Source organism: Phocoena sinus, chromosome 16, assembly GCF_008692025.1.
Source record: "Phocoena sinus isolate mPhoSin1 chromosome 16, mPhoSin1.pri, whole genome shotgun sequence".
NCBI lineage: Eukaryota > Metazoa > Chordata > Mammalia > Artiodactyla > Phocoenidae > Phocoena > Phocoena sinus.
In genome coordinates, this window is record NC_045778.1 from 6,848,570 (window position 1) to 6,867,289 (window position 18,720).

The 18,720-nt window shown below is 37.2% G+C and overlaps 1 protein-coding gene across 5 annotated transcripts in view; it reads right to left on the reverse strand.

The window, feature by feature from the left end:
• Positions 1-18,720, reverse strand: part of LYST (lysosomal trafficking regulator) — a 175,665-nt gene that overhangs the window by 109,865 nt on the left and 47,080 nt on the right. For all 5 annotated transcript variants that reach the window (XR_004346215.1, XR_004346213.1, XR_004346214.1 and 2 more), the window contains exons 6-13: positions 16,901-17,918; positions 14,979-15,140; positions 13,292-13,448; positions 10,934-11,160; positions 10,367-10,433; positions 6,465-6,574; positions 3,909-4,341; positions 368-512 (exon numbers count right to left, since the gene is read on the reverse strand). Coding sequence is in view for 1 of the 5 variants with exons in the window: in XM_032608455.1 (XP_032464346.1) it covers positions 368-512; positions 3,909-4,341; positions 6,465-6,574; positions 10,367-10,433; positions 10,934-11,160; positions 13,292-13,448; positions 14,979-15,140; positions 16,901-17,918 (2,319 nt within the window). In the remaining 4 variants the exon portion in view is untranslated. The remainder of the gene's footprint in view (positions 1-367; positions 513-3,908; positions 4,342-6,464; positions 6,575-10,366; positions 10,434-10,933; positions 11,161-13,291; positions 13,449-14,978; positions 15,141-16,900; positions 17,919-18,720) is intronic.

Sequence of the window (18,720 nt, forward strand, 5' to 3'; positions counted from 1 at the left end):
AACCTAAGCTTATTAGATAGTGGTTCTTAAATATATAATCTGCATGAAAAACTGCTGTCTGATAACAACGTAAGATCACTGCAATCTGATGGAATACTTTCATAGATAGGACTTCAGTAAGTATTTGGTCTAAGATACAACTGAGAATTAACATAATGTACTTCAGAGTTTAATTATAGATTTTTAGATAGAATAATAATATATTGTTACAAAGGCTGTATTAATAACTGTTAGAATGTATCTTCCTTTTTTAAAGAATTTTCTATTTTGCTGTAATGATCTTTATTAGCAGATTTCACATTAATGTCTCTTACATAAATTATTTAAATACATGAGCTATTCATGATGGGTTGAGGATAATCATTACCGAAAGATAAAAGTGCCACTGTGGGGATCAGCCCACACTTGGATCATCAGCGCTTTGGATCCCAATGAGATCATATGAATACAGCCTTCCTCTATGAGCCTTTCACCAGTACTCACGTACTCTGCACCTTCCGGTCTGTTGTGCTCTATGAGAAAAAGATGTCAGAATGATCAGTTTAGCAACTGATTAAAAATGAGTGGAAAAGTGAATCTAAAAGATTACAAAGCATGGTTGTTCATTTGTAGTAAATTATTTACCTGGAATGTCTGAACATTCCAGGTAAATAAACAACATTTATTTCCAAACAACATTTCCAAAGTTTCGATATTAACTCCAAAATAAAGCATGAAGAGTGAAAACAGTAATTGAGCGCAACAGAAGTTGTTAAATGTTTTAAAATACATGATAACCGAGGGCTAATTGCAGGAATCAAGAGATCACTGTGATGTCACTGTGCCATGATTCTTTTATCGACTGGACTCGACCACGGTGACATCGGGGCCCCAGCCCAGGGAGCACACACCATTGTCACATGCCTTGCACCACCAAAAATCTCTATAATAATAATAGCATGCTTTCTTTAAAAAAAAATTTATATTAAAATTCCTTTTAGAAGAATTGTGGTGTTTGAATATAGTCCTTGTTTAGACTCCCTGATGCGTGATCTCTGAACCTAATTACTGAGTGATTCTGAAACTCTAACATCTCTCTCCAAGGCAAGCGAGCAAAGGTAAATGCTACAGGCTTTGAGCCATCTGGTTATGATCCTGACTTCTCTTTCTCACCACTTAAAACCTAGCACTGCCTGAGTATGTATGATGAGCTCAGGCCTCAGCCATGCGACCTATTACCATGATTCATGACTTCATGTAAAGCTACATTAAGATGTACCAAAATATAAAATGCATGCCCAAAGGCTCAGACTTTTAGAGAAGATAAACACTGCCAGTTATCAGATTGCACATATATTGGTTGTCAATTTTCTACGGGTATAACCACCGCCAGGGACTTCCCTGGCCGTCCAGTGGTTAAGACTTTGCCTTCCAGTGCAGGGGGTGCGGGTTTGATCCCTGGTTGGGGAGCTAAGATCCCACGTACCTCGTAGCCAAAAAAGCAAAACATAAAGCAGAAGCAACATTGTAACAAATTCAATAAGGACTTTAAAAAAATGGTCCATATCAAAAAAAAAATCTTATTAAAAAACAACAACAACAAACCACCACCAATTTTTAAGAATACTCCCCCTAGCAATGATAATAGTCTTAAAAAAGAACAGTTAAATTCATTGATTATCTTGAGGACTATTGCCCAAGATATAAGATATATAGAGAACTCATATCTGAAGTGATATCAAGAAAAATGTTTCCATATCAAATCTGAACTTGTACAATTAAGGGACCAGAAGAGAAACCAGTGTGTATTCAGGAATTCAGAGTAGTTATATTATAAATATTTCTTAATTTAGTGCTCATGACAATCTTGTGAGGTAAACATTATTATCCCCATTGTGAGGGTGACAGAACTGAGGTGCTGAGAGGCTAAATAACTTGCTCAACGGCACACAGTGGTTTAGTGGCAAAGGATGTGTTATCACTGTAATATTTTCTTCACCTTCCTTCAATTTTTTTGTAGGTATACTATCTTTAAATGTTAATTTTAAATGTTCATACAAGATTATCTTTCTAAAACACACGTTTTCTAATACATCTTTACAATAAGAAATTTAAAAAAATGTTCCCAATACTTAGTTTTCTCAGGTCATTGTGTATATTTATTCATTTTATAAGAGGCCGTTTACATTGTGATTGCTCTCACTTAATATGTAAGAAAGAGATCTGCAGTTTATAGTGTAGTGGTGACATTTAAGCTCTGGAATTAAATACAGGTGGGTTTAAATCCATTTCCAGCACTTACCACACACATAGACTGGTCATGCTGCTTAACTTCATCTACAAATATGGACAGTATGGGCACTCACCTTACTGAAATGTTGTGAAGATTAAAAATGTATAGAGCAAGAGCAAAGTGACACAATCCAGAAAGCTCTCCATGTACATCAGACAGCACCATCGTCAATAACATCACATGTATATCGTTCAGAGCTATCAATTCTTAGGTGGCGAAATTCAATTCACAAAAGAAAACACTATAACTACCTAAAACATTAAATTATCTGCTAAGATTTCTTAGAAGTTCAGCTTCCTAGGCTAACCCATAAAAGTACCTAAGTGTGTTCTGCTAATAACTTGGAAATAACGTCCGTGGAAAAGTAGATTCAGAGCTCCAACTGTGGATATCAGGTGACATTTCCCACCCTTCAATCTCGACAGTGTCGTTAAGGTTTTCCATTCCATCTACAGGTCAGCGGTAGAAGACCTCCCTGGAAACCAGATACTGGAGAAGGCCTAGTGTTCTGAAGCAGAGGCTCTGCTGGCATGTGTAAACCTTGTGGAATGAGCAGCTATTGAGGCCAGCACCTCCCTATAATCATAACCCCCTAAACCTGTCTCATTCAGTCATTTCATTCATTCATGGACCCTAAGAATTAGCCTACCTGCTTTACTTACCACTACCATAAACTGCTTCCTAACGAACAGCTTCTTTCTACCTAGCAGTTTCCTAGTAGCATAATCGCGATTCGAGCAGTTATAGAAAGAACTGGAATGAAATTTATTCTCACTCTGGAGGTTGGCTGATGCGTTTAAACATTCTGTGATGGGAACGAGGAGAGAGGCACTGAGGTAAGATTCAGCATAAGAAAGACAGCTTGAACTACGAGAGAGAAAGGAGATGAAATGGAGGCGGACTAACAGGAGGTGGGAAACCGTTAGCAGACGGATGGAAAAGTGGCTACAGGGTTTTATCCTTTCCTTTTCAAACACCAGGAGCCACCCTAACCCAGTGACGGGACCAGGAAAGAGGCAAGAAAGGGGGCTGGTGAGCCCCGCAGCAGGTGCAGATGTGGCCCACCTGCCTCCCCCGCCCCTTACACACTAGGCAAAAGAACAGAAGAAAATGGAGTTTTCAGGGCTATCTGACAACTCAGGCTTCGGTAAGTCAGAGCCTGCCCTGCTGAGGCATTCCATGTGAAGAGCATGTTGAGAGTAAGTCACAGCAGCGCTGTATTCTCAGTGCTTAACTACTATAAAACCGCCGCTGGGGGCTTCCCTGGTGGCGCAGTGGTTGAGAGTCCGCCTGCCGATGCAGGGGACACGGGTTCATGCCCCGGTCCGGGAAGATCCCACATGCCGCGGAGCGGCTGGGCCCGTGAGCCACACCTACTGAGCCTGCGCGTCTGGAGCCTGTGCTCCGCAACAAGAAAGGCCGCGATAGTGAGAGGCCTGCGCACCGTGATGAAGAGTGGCCCCCCGCTTGCCACGACTAAAGAAAGCCCTCGCACAGAAACGAAGACCCAACCCAGCAAAAATAAATTAATTAATAAAAAACTCCTACCCCCAACATCTTCAAAAAAAAAAAAAAAAAAAAAAAAAAAACCGCCGCTGGAAAAATCTTAGTGCAACCGATAACGCCGTTGTCATACCTGTTCCACCAAAATTACTATCCAGTAAAATTAACGATTTGTTTCTTTTCTTTGTCTTCTTTCCTTTTTCTGTGGTACTCTCAGCTTCGTGAATGCGCTCCACATTAAACCACAGTGAAACGCTGAAACCTTCCGACAGGTGTGGCCAGCAGTTTTGTCCTAGCAATGGCAAGTGGATGGGGGCTACATGCCAAGAGGAAAGCAGCTGCTGGGGAAAACTGTCACTGTCACCCTCCTTCTTGCTCCACGAAACTCGTGCTCTTCTTAATAACCCCATGGCCTTACTGTTTAGAATCGCGGGACACTTTTGTGAAAAAGATGAAACACCATTGCTTAAATTTGGAGTATGCAGCAAAGGGAAGGTGAGATACTGTGAAGGACTCATAGTAATGTCACTTTCAACAATTTTCAGAATACCCAGAAGAAGAATTTCCTAGAGGAGAAGAAAACCACACAAAACTTTACAATCATGTTACAAGGTACATAATAATCTTGAAAGTCAGGTTATAAATGAAAATACAAATATATACATATGCATATCAGCATTCCCACTTAAATACCTTCCTAGCTACTATATCATTAAAATATTCATTTTTTGTGTGTAGTTAAGATAAAATATGAAACAGAGGTTTCAGTCCTAAAATATATAATCTCTTGTGGTTAAAACCTAAAAAGTTATCAGTTGGTTTTAAGTACTAGCAATTAAATACAATAATTATATCAGGAATCATTTCTAGCAAAGAAAGACGTTTATTTCCAAGTACACTATAGTTGCTTCTATCAATTATTTTTAAATGAGGGGTAGAATCAGAGACCTTACAAATGCTTCAGATTTCTGAATGGCATTTACAGCATGACTGACTTCACAAAGTTGAGTGCTCCGTTACTTTCCACCTTATTTTACATGTCTTTTCCCTAATCAAATAAAATTTCTTTCATCTCTGTTTGGTAAACTAAAATAAGGTTTTTAGGTTTATTTATAATTACAAGTTTTTGGTTAAACTCAAACAGAGAATGTACAGAAGAGATGACAGGAAACAAGTATTTAATTAAAGGGAAAAGCAACGACTAAGGAGACAAGTAAAAAAATAGAAAACATTAACCCAGTACAATGCCCTACCCATGCATAAAATAACATCTAATGTTGATTATTACAATGATAAATGAACTCAGAAAAATAGAATAGAAACATTCCATAAATATACAGTCAGTTCTCAATTGTCTACACGAGTGGTTTTTTTTTTAACATGTTTATTGGAGTATAATTGCTTTACACTGTTGTGTTAGTTGCTGCTGTATAACAAAGTGAATCAGATACACATATGTCCCCATATCTCTTCCCTCTTGCGTCTCCCTCCCTCCCACCCTCCCTAACCCACCCCTCTAGGTGGTCACAAAGCACCGAGCTGATCTCCCTGTGCTACGCGGCTGCTTCCCACTAGCTATTGGTTTTACATTTGGTAGTGTATACGTGTCCGTGCCACTCTCTCACTTCGTCCCAGCTTACCTTTCCCTCTCCCCATGTCCTCAAGTCCATTCTCTACATCTGCGTCCTTATTCCTGTCCTGCCCCTAGGTGCTTCAGAACTTTTTTTTTTTTAGATTCCATATGTATGTGTTAGCATACGGTATTTGTTCTCTTTCTGACTTACTTCACTCTGTATGACAGACTCTAGGTCCATCCACCTCACTACAAATAACTCAATTTCATTTCTTTTTACGGCTGAGTAATATTCCATTGTATATATGTGCCACATCTTCTTTATCCATTCACCTATCGATGGACACTTAGGTTGCTTCCATGTCCTGGCTATCGTAAATAGTGCTGCAATGAACATTGTGGTACATGACTCTTTTTGAATTATGGTTTCCTCAGGGTATATGCCCAGCAGTGGGATTGCTGGGTCGTATGGTAGTTCTATTTTTAAGTTTTTTAAGGAACCTCCATACTGTTCTCCGTTACACTAGTGGTTTTTGACCTTGTGTTCCACAGAGCTCCCTTGGGGTCTACAAAGCTCAAGTGGGGTGGTGAAATGGGCAGGGCTCAGGAACATCCTTCAACCTTGCTTCAAAGAAAGTATCTCCAAAGTTTTCTGTTTTATTTGCTTATGCTTCTAGTCAAGGTTTCATTATAAAAATGGGTTTCTCAGCAAAGAACGGTCTAAAAATCACTAAGCTGCACCAATGGACAAGTGATAGAAGATAAATGAAGAGTGAGTAACAATTTTCTTAAAGAAAAGGGTAACTCTCAAAATGGTTATAATTGCTTATAATTATCTTTAGTAATTAAAATTATTTAGCATTTCTTAAGCACAAAGACTTGGGGTGGAATGGGGTAAAGGGAATACAATCCCAATGATACGTCTAGCTAGCCAAAATTGAAGCAAAATGGTTAAAACTGTGTAAATAACAAAATAATCGAGAAGTTCACACACAATAACATGGAGCTGACTATATAATAATTACCACATCAAAAGAGGGAGCTTAGTGATTTCTAAATAATAAAAAAAATTCTATTAGTTATCAGTGAAAAAATGGCAAATTATAGCATATTTACTGTACAAGGAGATTTCTCCAGAAATATTCTCAAAAGAAGGGTTAGCTCTTCCGAACATGTTCTTGAACTCATCAAAGACACCAAAAGATCCACCAGTACTCTCTGGCATGCTAAATTAAAGAAAGAGAGAAGGGGGAAAATTAAAGCCGATATACAATAATTAAAAGAACGGAATAAGCAATTTCACTGAAAGAGATCAAACACTATTGTCACATCTTGAATGGATTATAAATACTCTAATAATCCAAAAATCTGCTGAAGAAATAACAATACAATTAAATGCAAACCAACTAACCAACTGACAAGCAACAACAAAACCACTTTTCTTAAAGATTGGTTAGCTCAAAGTAAAATAAAGGTATTATTTAAAGAAGCATAAATTAATACAGTATTTCTTAAATAAGCTGTTAGGTACCATAAAATAGTCTGCTACCTTCTCATGTTGAAAATGTTTAATTTATGACTATAACTTTCTAAATAGAAAATTAGATGACATAAGTAAAAGTGGAAGTATTAAAAATTACAAAAACACTAAAATATGACAAGTGATTAGTTTGAACACTTTATTCTATCATGGGGTTTACTATGAAATATAATTGGTAATACACAAATTCATATAACTGTCTAGAGTAAAATAAATATTTGTAGCGTATATTACAGCGATTGAAGTATATACTTGCATGCATTATCTCAGCCAATCCTAACCAAAAAAAAGTCCTACAAAATAAATATTATCTCCCTTTTGGACATGACAAAATAATTCTGATATAAAACCTGAGAACAGAAGTTATGTTTCAGCAACATGTTTTGTAGAAGCAGTGAACTGATACAGTAGCGTAATGGCAGACATATCTAGAAATAAACTTGCAACAAGACTATAAAATAGCATGGACTTTATCCTGTAAGTAACATCAATCAGTTAAAGGTTTTAGAGTAGGAAAATAACATGATCGATGTAAACTGTATGTGCTTAGATTTTTTTTTCCAGTTCAAAACTAACAGGCTCCAGTTCAAAATGGGGGAATAGAGATATACACATACATATACATATGCCTTTGTCTACCACCGAAAAGTCGCTGAACTGAAAGTTCAGAATAACAAAAAGGAAGAAACCCATAACAGGAAAAAAGTGGGGAGGCAGTGGGCATTGGGAGCAGGTCAAGTGAGAGATTTAAAAATATTTCTTGAAGATGGAAGGAGAGACAGATAAAAGAGAAAGCTGCAGCCCAGAATCTCTTTGAATTACAAAGGGGCTCAGAGGAATGAAGAGCCGATCTGTCCCAAATCTGAGGAGGAAGTAAGAACGGGGTTGCAAGCACAGGGATTAATAAAAGGTCTGTCTGTGACATCCACCTCTCTCCTTGATTCCGAGTAAACAGCACGGATAAGTCCCCTTTCACCTTTATGCCCGAAACCTGTAAACTCTTCTCAAAAGAAACTGAATGGCTTCTGCCAAGAAAAAGCTGAGATGTATGGTGGGATGTTAGCATCAGGGCTACCAGGTATAACTGTAAAAGTCTGTAGACTGGCCGAGTTGCCTAACCAAGGGGAAAAATAGGAACTGAAGAGTGTACAGAGTACACAGAGAACTCCTAATACTCAACAACAACAAAAGAAACACCCTGATTTTGAAAAAGGGTGAAGGATTTGAATAGACATGTCTCCAAAGAAGATATACAGATGGCTAACAAGTACATGAAAAGATGATCAACGTCACTAATTACGGAAATGCAAATCAAAACCACAGTGAGATACCACAGTGAGGAAAACATCAGACAAATTCAGCAGGGAGACATTCTACAGCATGATCAGTCCTCCTCAAAACTCTCCAGGTCATTAAACAGGGAAAGTCTAAGAAATTGTCACAGCCAAGAGGGAACCTAAGGAGGTATGACAACTAAATGCAATGTGAATCCTGGCTAAGATCTTTAAACAGAAGAACATTAGGTACACACTAAGGCAATCTGAATAAACTATGGACATTAGTTAATAATGATATAACAATATAGGTTCATTAATTATAGCAAATATACTAAGGTTAGTCTGGGTACTCTCTGTACCATCTGCTCAATCTCTCTGTAAAGGTAAAGCTGTTGTAAAAAATAAAGCTTATTAATAAAAAAATTAAAAAGCAATCTACATTAAATCAAAATAAAATAAAAAAATGATTTTTAAAAACCTGAAGTACTGATGTATGCTACAACATGGATGAAAATATTATGCTAAGCGAAAGAAACCAGTCACAAAAAAACACATATTCCATTTACATGAAATATCTAGAATAGGTAAATCTGTAAGACAGGAAATAGATTAGTGACTGCCAGGGGCTGGGGCACGTGCGTGGGGGAGGGTGAAGGGGAAAGAGGGAGTGACTGCTACAGGGTATGGGGGTTTCTCTTGGGGCGATGAAAATGTTTTAACGTGGACAACTCTGAACCTACTAAAAAACACTAAACTGTATACTTCAAATGGGTGAATGGTATAGTATATTAATATATCTCAATTATATCACAAATATATCTCATGTATACAAGTTATATCTCAGTAAAGCTGTTAGAAAAGATAATGGAATAGAATTTCTCAGAGCTAAGCTGGAAATAAGTCTTCAGATCAAAAAAGTCCACTAAGTGCCCAACACAATAAATAAAAATATACCCATACACTAAGTAGATGGGGAAGAAGGGAAGGCTTTTCCTTACCGTGTAATCCCAATTAATAAATGAAGATGGAATGATGGAAACAGAAAATTACTATTTGGCAAGCCACGATATTAACTGTTTCAGTCAAGAATCATCAATGGATGCTAAAATGAGTGGGTTAAAGTATGATGAAAAAAAGGATATTTACATAGCCTTAAGTTATCTCCCCATAAGAAACTTACTAATTATAAAGAGAAAATACTAACAATGGAAACACCTGGCAAAACACCACCTTAACCAAGTGATCAGTCAACATCACCAGTAATAAGATATAGATATCATGAACCCCTAGATATGATGCACTGTGAAAAGGCATAGCATCACTTGTGAGATATGCATGCCCAAAATGCATAACTTGAATTTGATCATGAGAAAATATGCGACAAACCCAAATTAACATTTTGTGTATGTCAGCCTTAATTCTCCAATTACAATTTAGGTTTCTCCAACTAAAATCTAGGTTTCTATCTAGTGTATATAATATAATCACATTACGTATTCATTATGAATTTGTCAAATGTCTGTGAAAGTACAGAGTAGAGAGTGGGCACTCAAGCAATACCTGATAAAAGCAGCAATACAGGGCTTCCCTGGTGGCACAGTGGTTGAGAATCTGCCTGTCAATGCAGGGGACACGGGTTCGAGCCCTGGTCTGGGAAGATCCCACATGCTGCGGAGCAACTAGGCCCGTGAGCCACAACTACTGAGCCTGCGCGTCTGGAGCCTGTGCTCCACAACAAGAGAGGCCGCGATAGTGAGAGGCCCACGCACCGCGATGAAGAGTGGCCCTCGCTTGCCACAACTAAAGAAAGCCCTTGCACAGAAACGAAGACCCAATACAGCAAAAATAAATAAATAAAATTAATAAAAACGTCTACCCCCAACATCTTCTTTAAAAAAAAAAAAAAAGCAGCAATACAGTGTTTAGACTGGGCTACAGTCCTCGCAATGCCACTTCTATGTATATGACCCTGAACAACTAATTTGGTCCCTTGGAATTTAGATTTTCCTCTCTATAAACTCAAGATACTTATACTATGTCTACCGCATTGGATGGTTCTGAGAAACAAAAGAGATGATGCATATAAAGCTACTTTTGAAACCACCCAGCACTATGCCAATGGAAGCCATTACTGTCAACTCTTCATTTCACATAGCAACAAAGTTATTTCAAAGCTATTGTTTAAAACAGTTTCAACGCACCTTGAAAATCAGAATCAGTCTGTGTTAAAATACTCAAGAACCCTCCTAAAAGATTTTTCACAGTTCCCTGAAGATTAAAAAACAAAAGAAATTAAATGTCTTACCTCATGAAAGCATGAAGCAACTGTAATATCATAATAAATTACTTGATAGTCTACTGCATACACATTTCTAGGTATTTTAAAATAAGTGGAGAGAATGCTATGTGTAGGATTATACATAATTTTCATTTTGTTTTTTATGCTGTTTTGTTTTCTGAGTTTTCAAAACAATGACCATATATTAAAATTAAATGCAATTTTTCAAATATTATCCACTCTCAGAAACATACTAGGATTCTTATTAGTTAGCCAATGACAACATTAATTTTTATGCTACTTTGGAGAACTATGGAAATAGAAGATTTTTAGAATATCACTTGTACTAAAAACATACATTAAGGTATTATAAAAGGTAAGTAATCATCTCAATTTCCAGACAAGTTGGGTTATATATAAACAAAGAGATGAGTAATTGGGGCATGCGTGTGGTAAGTATTGATCACATTTAACTAAATACATCTTTTACCTGTTGCATGAGTAGAAAAATATTCTTTTCTTTCTGCCTGATGATTTTCAAAAAACTCTCAAATACGTGGGAAAGCACGTCAAGTTTGGCTTTACCAGCAGAAAGCAAATTTAATTCCAGCGTACAAATCTCAGGATAAATTATTTCCCCTTGAGTGAGGTTTTCAAGTAAGTCATTTGGACTGCTTGATGCACTGAAACTTTCTACTTCAGGCTTTAAGTCTACCCCTAAAAAGGGGAAAAGAAAAGATTATTTTTATTCCCTAAACATTGACAAAAGATTTCAAATCTCGTTCATCATTTAGGAGATCTAGTGGCACAAGTGCTATTTATAAGAGGCTCACAAAACCTTTTCCTACTGCTTGACTTTTGATTACAATAAGTATCCTGAAAAATCAAATCATATGGATATTTTGAAGATAAATGAGTAGCCTTAAAAGTAATTTTGATCTTCACTAGAACCACGAATATTATCAACTGTAATTTTTACAGACCTGTGACACAGGTTTAACACACTCCTTTGACACAACTGGAACAAAATGCTATCCCGAACTTTCTGATGCCAAAATACCTAAATCACAGGGTAGTTCATTTGTTTGCCCATATCTCTGTGAAAACAGTAGGTCTGGCTATTGGTTGGATGAATTTTATACTGTGTCTTCTTCATAAGTGAGAAACAGACAGACTTTCAATGAATTTCAATTTCAAGTACTTTCAACAAATATTACATTTTGGAAATTTTAACTGTTATGCTCTTTAAAGAAACTGCTGTACTCTTTTAAAGAGTTCATATAGGTAAGAAATGTATAAATTTCTACCTAGACCAAAATTCTTTAAATTAAGATTTAGCAAACTTACAAAAAGGAGGAAATCTATCATTATAAAATCATGTCTGTACTCTGATAAAACTAACACTGTTGGGACTTCCCTGGCAGTCCAGCGGTTAAGACGTCGTGCTTCCATTGCAGGGAGCGCAGGTTAGATCCCTGGTCAGGGAACTAAGATCGCGCATGCCACACGGTGCGGCCAAACAAACAAAACAAAACAAAAAACTAACACTATTAAACCAATATTTTTTCAAAAGCACCTGCTCAGGAGGTGGGGGGGGGGGGGACGGAGAAGTGGAAGAAGGTGGTTAAAAAGTACAAACTTCCAGTTATAAGATAAATAAGTACTAGGGATATAATGTACAACATGATGACTATAGTCACCATTGCTGTATGATATACAGGAAAGTTAAGAGAGTAGATTCTAAGAGTTCTCATCACAAGGAGAAATGTTTATTTCTTTTCTTTTTATTGTATCTATATGAGATGATGAATGCTAACTGAACCTATTGTGGTAATCATTTCACAGTATACGTCAATCCAACCACCTTAAACTTATACAGTGATGTGTGTCAATTATTTCTCAATAAAACTGGAAAAAACATATTAAAGTAGTTTGTTTAATGAATCAAGTAAGCTACATGAATATATATGTGTGTGGCTTTCAATTCGTGGCTGTTCCTTTGTTCTTTTCACTCTCTTTATGGTAAAAAAAACAAAGAAACAAAAAATACGTGCTATGGGTCCATCAAGCCCTTTCAGTAGGACATCAGTGATTATTCCCATTCACTCAGTGGGAAAGAAAACAGACTTTGAGGAAGATAAACCACTGCAAACTTAGTGAAGACTAACAGTACTGGCAGAGTCACAAGATCAGCAGATGAAAAGACTAAGCCTTCCCAGAAATCTCCATATTTTCCATTCTACCCAAGTTTTAGGCCTGGAAACAAAGGACCATATGCAATGTCGTTCCGTCCTAAACAAGCTGGGCTGTGGTGAACTAAGAAGAAATCTATGCTGCACCATCACTGGAGGCCACAAAGAGATGTCTGCATTCCTTATATTATTTAAGCTTTATAACAAACTGCCTGCAATGCTCTTCCTGTCAATGTTTGCTGCATAGATCTTTTGTATTTAGGCCTCAACGTAAACACATCTTCAGAGAGGCCTTCTCCGACCCCAGTCACTATCACATCACCCTGTTTTATTTCTTCATACTGCTTATTTCTGATACTTATTGTTTGTCTTTTCCACTAGAATATATATGAAAGCAGGGACTTCCTCTACCCTGTATTCTTAGGCACTCGGTCAATGTTTGTGATAACAAAATATATTTCATTGTTTTAAACTGCTTACAAGAATGTCAGAATTTGTTGTCAAGATCAAATGAAATGATGATGCAATGCACTTTTTAAATGTAAGGCAATACAATGTAAGGCAATACAAAATTCTAAAGTGATACTATTATGAACCATTTGCTAATTAATAATCTGACTTCAAATCCAATCACAAGTCCTTCGGTGATATTTTACCATCATCCCAGGTTTCACTATCCTCAGGATTGCTTTCAGTATCTGCTTCATAACCTTCTTCTTCAACCAAAAGTTTAATACTGCAACACTGAGAATCCTCAGCTTCTTCTGAAAAATCACCAGGTTGGGATGACAATTCTTCTTCAGACTGATGACTCTATAAGATCAGTGTAATTAAAAGGCAAAAGCTGTAATGTTTGTTCATTTTTCATAAATAAGGTATTTACTACTCAAAAGTCATTTTAAGGATAGCTTCGGTATTTTAAGAAAAAAAATCTTAGGAATCAATATTAACCATTACACATTATGAAATTCGCACAGAATAATTTTCTTGATTAACACCTCAGAAAATAGCTGTCCTAAAAGATTAAGCTATAGGTCATTTCAGTTTTACTGAAAAATAAGTCTAAGAAATTTCATTCTAGTTATATGATAAGAAATGACTAAAAACCACAATGAGGTAGAATTAAGTTGTACTTCTTACAACTTAATGTGAATAAATATGTATTATTTTTACATATTTGTTCATGGAAAGGATTTTTTCATAGGATTTTTATAAATAAAGTGTTTCATAAATTAGATAACCAGAGAAGAGATGAAAAATTTTCAAGGAAATTAATTTTAAGATTTCAGAATGCAGTTGTCTATATACAAGCATCTCAGAAATCAAGAGTTCCAGCATTAACTCCCTGTGCAATACCTTGTGGCATGAAATTTTCTTTCTCTTATAAAAATGCTACTAATAAAAAAAAACAAAAAAAAAACAAAAAAAAAATGCTACTAATATCTTCATTTTAGAAAACATACTTGAAGAAGCTCAGAGTATTTTATCATTGCAACAGTAATAAAAGGTAGAGTAAACTTTTTTTTTAATAAGTAGGTAGGTATTTTAACCCACCTAGGTATTTTGACCTTTTAGGTAGGTATTTTCACATCTTCCAGTTAACCAACTGATTCAGTAATATGATGAAGGCATTAGTAGTTATTTCAGTAAGTTTTTAACTTATGACAAACAGTAACATAAAACATTATGGCAGAAGATTATAAAATGCCAATGTATGTCCAGACCAAGGAATTTAAAAAGAAGTTACATAAGGATAAAGGAGAGGTGACAATTAACTAAAGGTAAAGAAACATAAAAGGAGAGGGAAATTAACTAAATATGTATCCGAGTTTCAGGAAAAAAAATTAAAATAGTTCTTTTAGAAAACAATGTTAACAGAACAACTAAAAAACTATGACTGCTATTTTCTATGCGAGTACTAGTCATTTTTAATGCTGAGTGATTTAAAATTAAAGTGAGAAGAGAGTTCTGGAAATATTAGCTGCACCAATATAGGATCAAATAAGACAGCTGAGTCACTGCCATCCCTGAATTGTTATTTAATAAACTATCAGTTTATACGTAAGACTTATCAAATAATACCTTTCCACCTAACTAGAAGTAATTCTCAGAAAATCTCCAGATTAGATGAAGAAAAGCATGTCATACTGCTCTGTTTTTTATGAGATACGGCACTGACTAAATACAATCCACCCCACATGACGGCGACACGGCCCATCGAACTCACATGACCAAATCCTGGCCCATATGTCCTAACCACATTCGTTGGTGTCTTACTCCCATCCCACACGCTTCTGCCTCTGCCAGTCACACCCAAACAACACAACTGTCAGTTATTCATACCTTCTCAGTCATAGCATCATCGTGTTCAAAATCTGCTGAATGATTCCCCAGTGCAACTCGAAGCAGGGCATCAAATAAAGGCTTTGCTAATTCTGTTTCAATCACCTTTGACTTGGAAAGATGGCTCCTCATTTCAAGCAGTATATTTTCCACAGACAAGTTCTAAGGTAAAAAAAAAAGAGAGAGAGACTAAGAATATTAACATGCTTTAAGAAAAAATTAAACAGTGACAAAACAAATGATAAATTAATAGTTACTTAAGTAAATGCTAGTCCATTTATTTGCAGTTGATATGAAATTAAAATGACTATAAATACCTAGCGCTTATACAAACATCCTACTGTTACAATTAATAACAACATTTTAATTTATCAAATGCTTTACTCATCTTATTTGGTTTTGAATTTCGATGTACCATAAATTGTATCATGCAAAAAACGTTTAGTTAAAACTTCAGGGGTTTGATTAACCATCTCTAGATTTTACAAATTCCTTCTTGGAGATTCCTTAAGACTCTAAGAAGCACTTATGTTCTAATCCTTTTCTCTTCCTCCTTTCTTTACTCCTTCCCATCTGTCCTTGAGGGGAACTCTCACTGCTTGCCTACGTTCCTCTACTAGGGAATGAGGCCATAAGGATGGATAGGAAACTGACTTCTTCCCTAAGGAATTATCTCCGTCCAATGTGAGACACAGATACATACAGACAAGATATGATGGTGACCATACGAGAGCTATAAATAAAGTTCTCTGAGTACAGAAAAGAGAGGATGTGCCTGAGAGACCTGTCGAAGTGTCCAGAGGAAGGACTGTATTAGATGAACAATGAAGAACAAGTTGGAGACAGCAGGCATAGAAGCAGAGAGAGAGAATACGTCAGACAGAAGAACAGGTACAAAAGTACAGAAGTGATGACAAAGAATGCCATCTCCAGAAGCTGTCAGCTCAGTATGGCTGATTGCAGCATGGTGAAGGACAGTAGGAAATTAGGCTAAACAAGGAAGTGAAAGCAAGACTGTGATGGGCTCTGTGTGCTATACTAAGGAGTGTCTATTTTAATTGTGAGCAACGTGGAGGAATCAAGATGTTTTAGACAGGAGGCATTACAGAGGCTGGGACTGCAGTCAGGAGAGCCTGTTGGCTGACAGAACGGTTAGGGGTGAGTTAGTAAGGAAAGAAGGGATCTGCCATATTCGAAGTGTCCTTAGAAGCAAGGCCCGAAACTGAGGACTCCTTTTTCTCTGAGACATGCTCTCAGGAGAAATTTGCAAAGGTGTGAGGGAGGCAGAATATGTTGGGGAAAGAAACCAGGCAAAGATGCGGTTCCAGAATAACTGTGTAGCCCCAGCCTAATTCCATGGGAAGCTCTGGACCCTCAGCTGCACCACAGAAACTGGCACACACACACACCCCCAGAGCCATTCCCATCAATCACCGGCTCTGAGCACCTTCCCCAGGTCGGCCAAGGGCACTTCTTGGGAGATGCGTGCAGGTGTGAGTCCTCAGCAGCCAACGTCTGCAGCAGACGGTGGACGGGGGGATCAGCTTGGTAGGGGATCTGGGCAGGGCACCAAACAGAATCACACCAAGGCTGAAAAGTCTGAACTTTGAAATACAATACTCATTATTACTCATCTGACATTCAGTAAGTAACTAATGCCTTTCAGAGTTGGTAAATTTGTCACATGTGGGTTCTGAATTCCAAACTAAAACGTAAGCTTCTTGAGGGCAAGAACAGGCTCATGTACTCCTCTGTGTCCGCCACAGTACCTGGTACTGTTCTAAGCGTGCAGGAGCACCTCAAAACTTAGAATCTTTGGAAAAACAAAATGACAATAGTATTACATTAGAACTTTAAACAAACAAACAAACAAATATATGTATATGTAAAACACAATAGCTAGAGGAAGGACAAGTTACTACCTGATTAGGTAACTCCAATTCCATCTTCTGCTGACTAGCTCTGGTGCCATGAAGACAAATAGCCAAAAGGGCTTCCAAAAGTCGTATGCCCTGAAGTGAGGTCTCGCTTTCTCGATTCGTAAATACTTTTGCTTCCTCGGGAGCAGCTTCCGCGGCTGGAATATGTTCCGCATTCATGGAAGAAATAGGCTGTGACTCCAATTTACCTGAACTGTCAGCACTCTTTTTCAGACTACCCAGTTCTGAAGGTGTGGGGTCACTTTTCACAGTCAAAGATAATAAATCTTCCTTCACAGTGACCTCAGATTGAGAAGGTCTGTGTAAATCTTGGTTTTCCTCTACATTTATATCTCCCTCCTTTCTCCCGTGCTCAGGACTTCTGAATAGTTCCTGTATTATCATAAATATTAATTTATGGCATACTCGGAAACCACCAAGCCTATAAAACTGTTTCTGGAAAACTGGACTCAACATGTAGATCCAATGACACATTGACCAAATGTCTGCTGCTTGGTGCATGTGTTTGGGAGAGGGCAGGACGAGGCTCTCGAGAGAGAAACATGGCAGCATGTGTTGCAAAGGCTCGCTCGCTGTACTGTCATAGCCAGAAGTATCTTCTGAATCATTGGCTGACTCTCTATCAGATTCTGCTTCTTTACTTACGCACAAGAACGCCACACAGAGGAAGAGGTTTATCGTGTTGATATAAACATCCTGGGTGACAGACTTCCGTTTCTTTGGATAAGCATCTTTGAGGCGGGCATAAAATTTGCTAAGACTCTGAGAATCTGAATAAGCTTGCTGGTTGTACAAAGTACTGACATTTAAAGATGACAGCTCCTTCTGTTCAAGGTCTGTCCCATCAATACCTGGAATTGAAGAATCTTTCTGTTGTTGCCCTAGGCTGATTATCAGAGTTTCAAATGCTTTTAGCGAGTGATTTCGAATACCATCTAAGTAATTTAATTCAATTATTTGGTTCACTCCATTACAACTTAAAAACAAATCTCTTATTACCCTGTGAGAGAAAAAAAAATACAAGAGCTTTTACATATAGCAACATCATTTATAAGTAGGTACATATACTATTTAAATATGTCATTGCTAAACACTACCTATTTCAACTCATCAATTATCTGGCTGAAGTCCTCAGATATGACCAGGATCTCAAGTGGCTTTCTAGTCACTTTTACATCCTTCTTCAAACACTCCAGCAGCATTTGAAAAGAACAGATTACAACGCATCTCAAGTTAAACGAAGCAATACATCTCAAGTTAAGTTAAACTAAGCATATTTTTCTCCAAATGGCAAATTTCTCTATCGATTCTCAGTGCCACAGCCACCATCACATTTGAGATGGACACTCCGGAAGCCCGGAGGCATTTGTGTGTCCATCTGTTTGTCTGCCTGATGGATCACCCAGGACTTTTGTTTGTTTTAAATCTGTATGTCACACAGGGAAAGAAGCAAACTGCAGATCTGAAGTTTTTCAGCTCTGTCTCAGGTAAGACTCACGGATCTGGATCACTGGCCACAAATATGCCAAGGAGTTAAAAACTTTCAAAGCAAAGTCAGTTCTATTTAAACAATGTCAGAATGTCAGGAATTTTTAAAAAAATGATTGTAAAGATAATGAATGATCACAGATGGGTTGTATTTTATTACGTTTTTTAAATGGTGTATGCATTAATTTGAAAGGCCAAACTACCCATCAGAAGCAAGCTTTATTTATAAAACTATTTTTTAAGTATCAGAGTTGATAATCACAAAATCTGCAAAACTCATTGATGGGATTCTAAATAATTTTAATTTTCTTCTT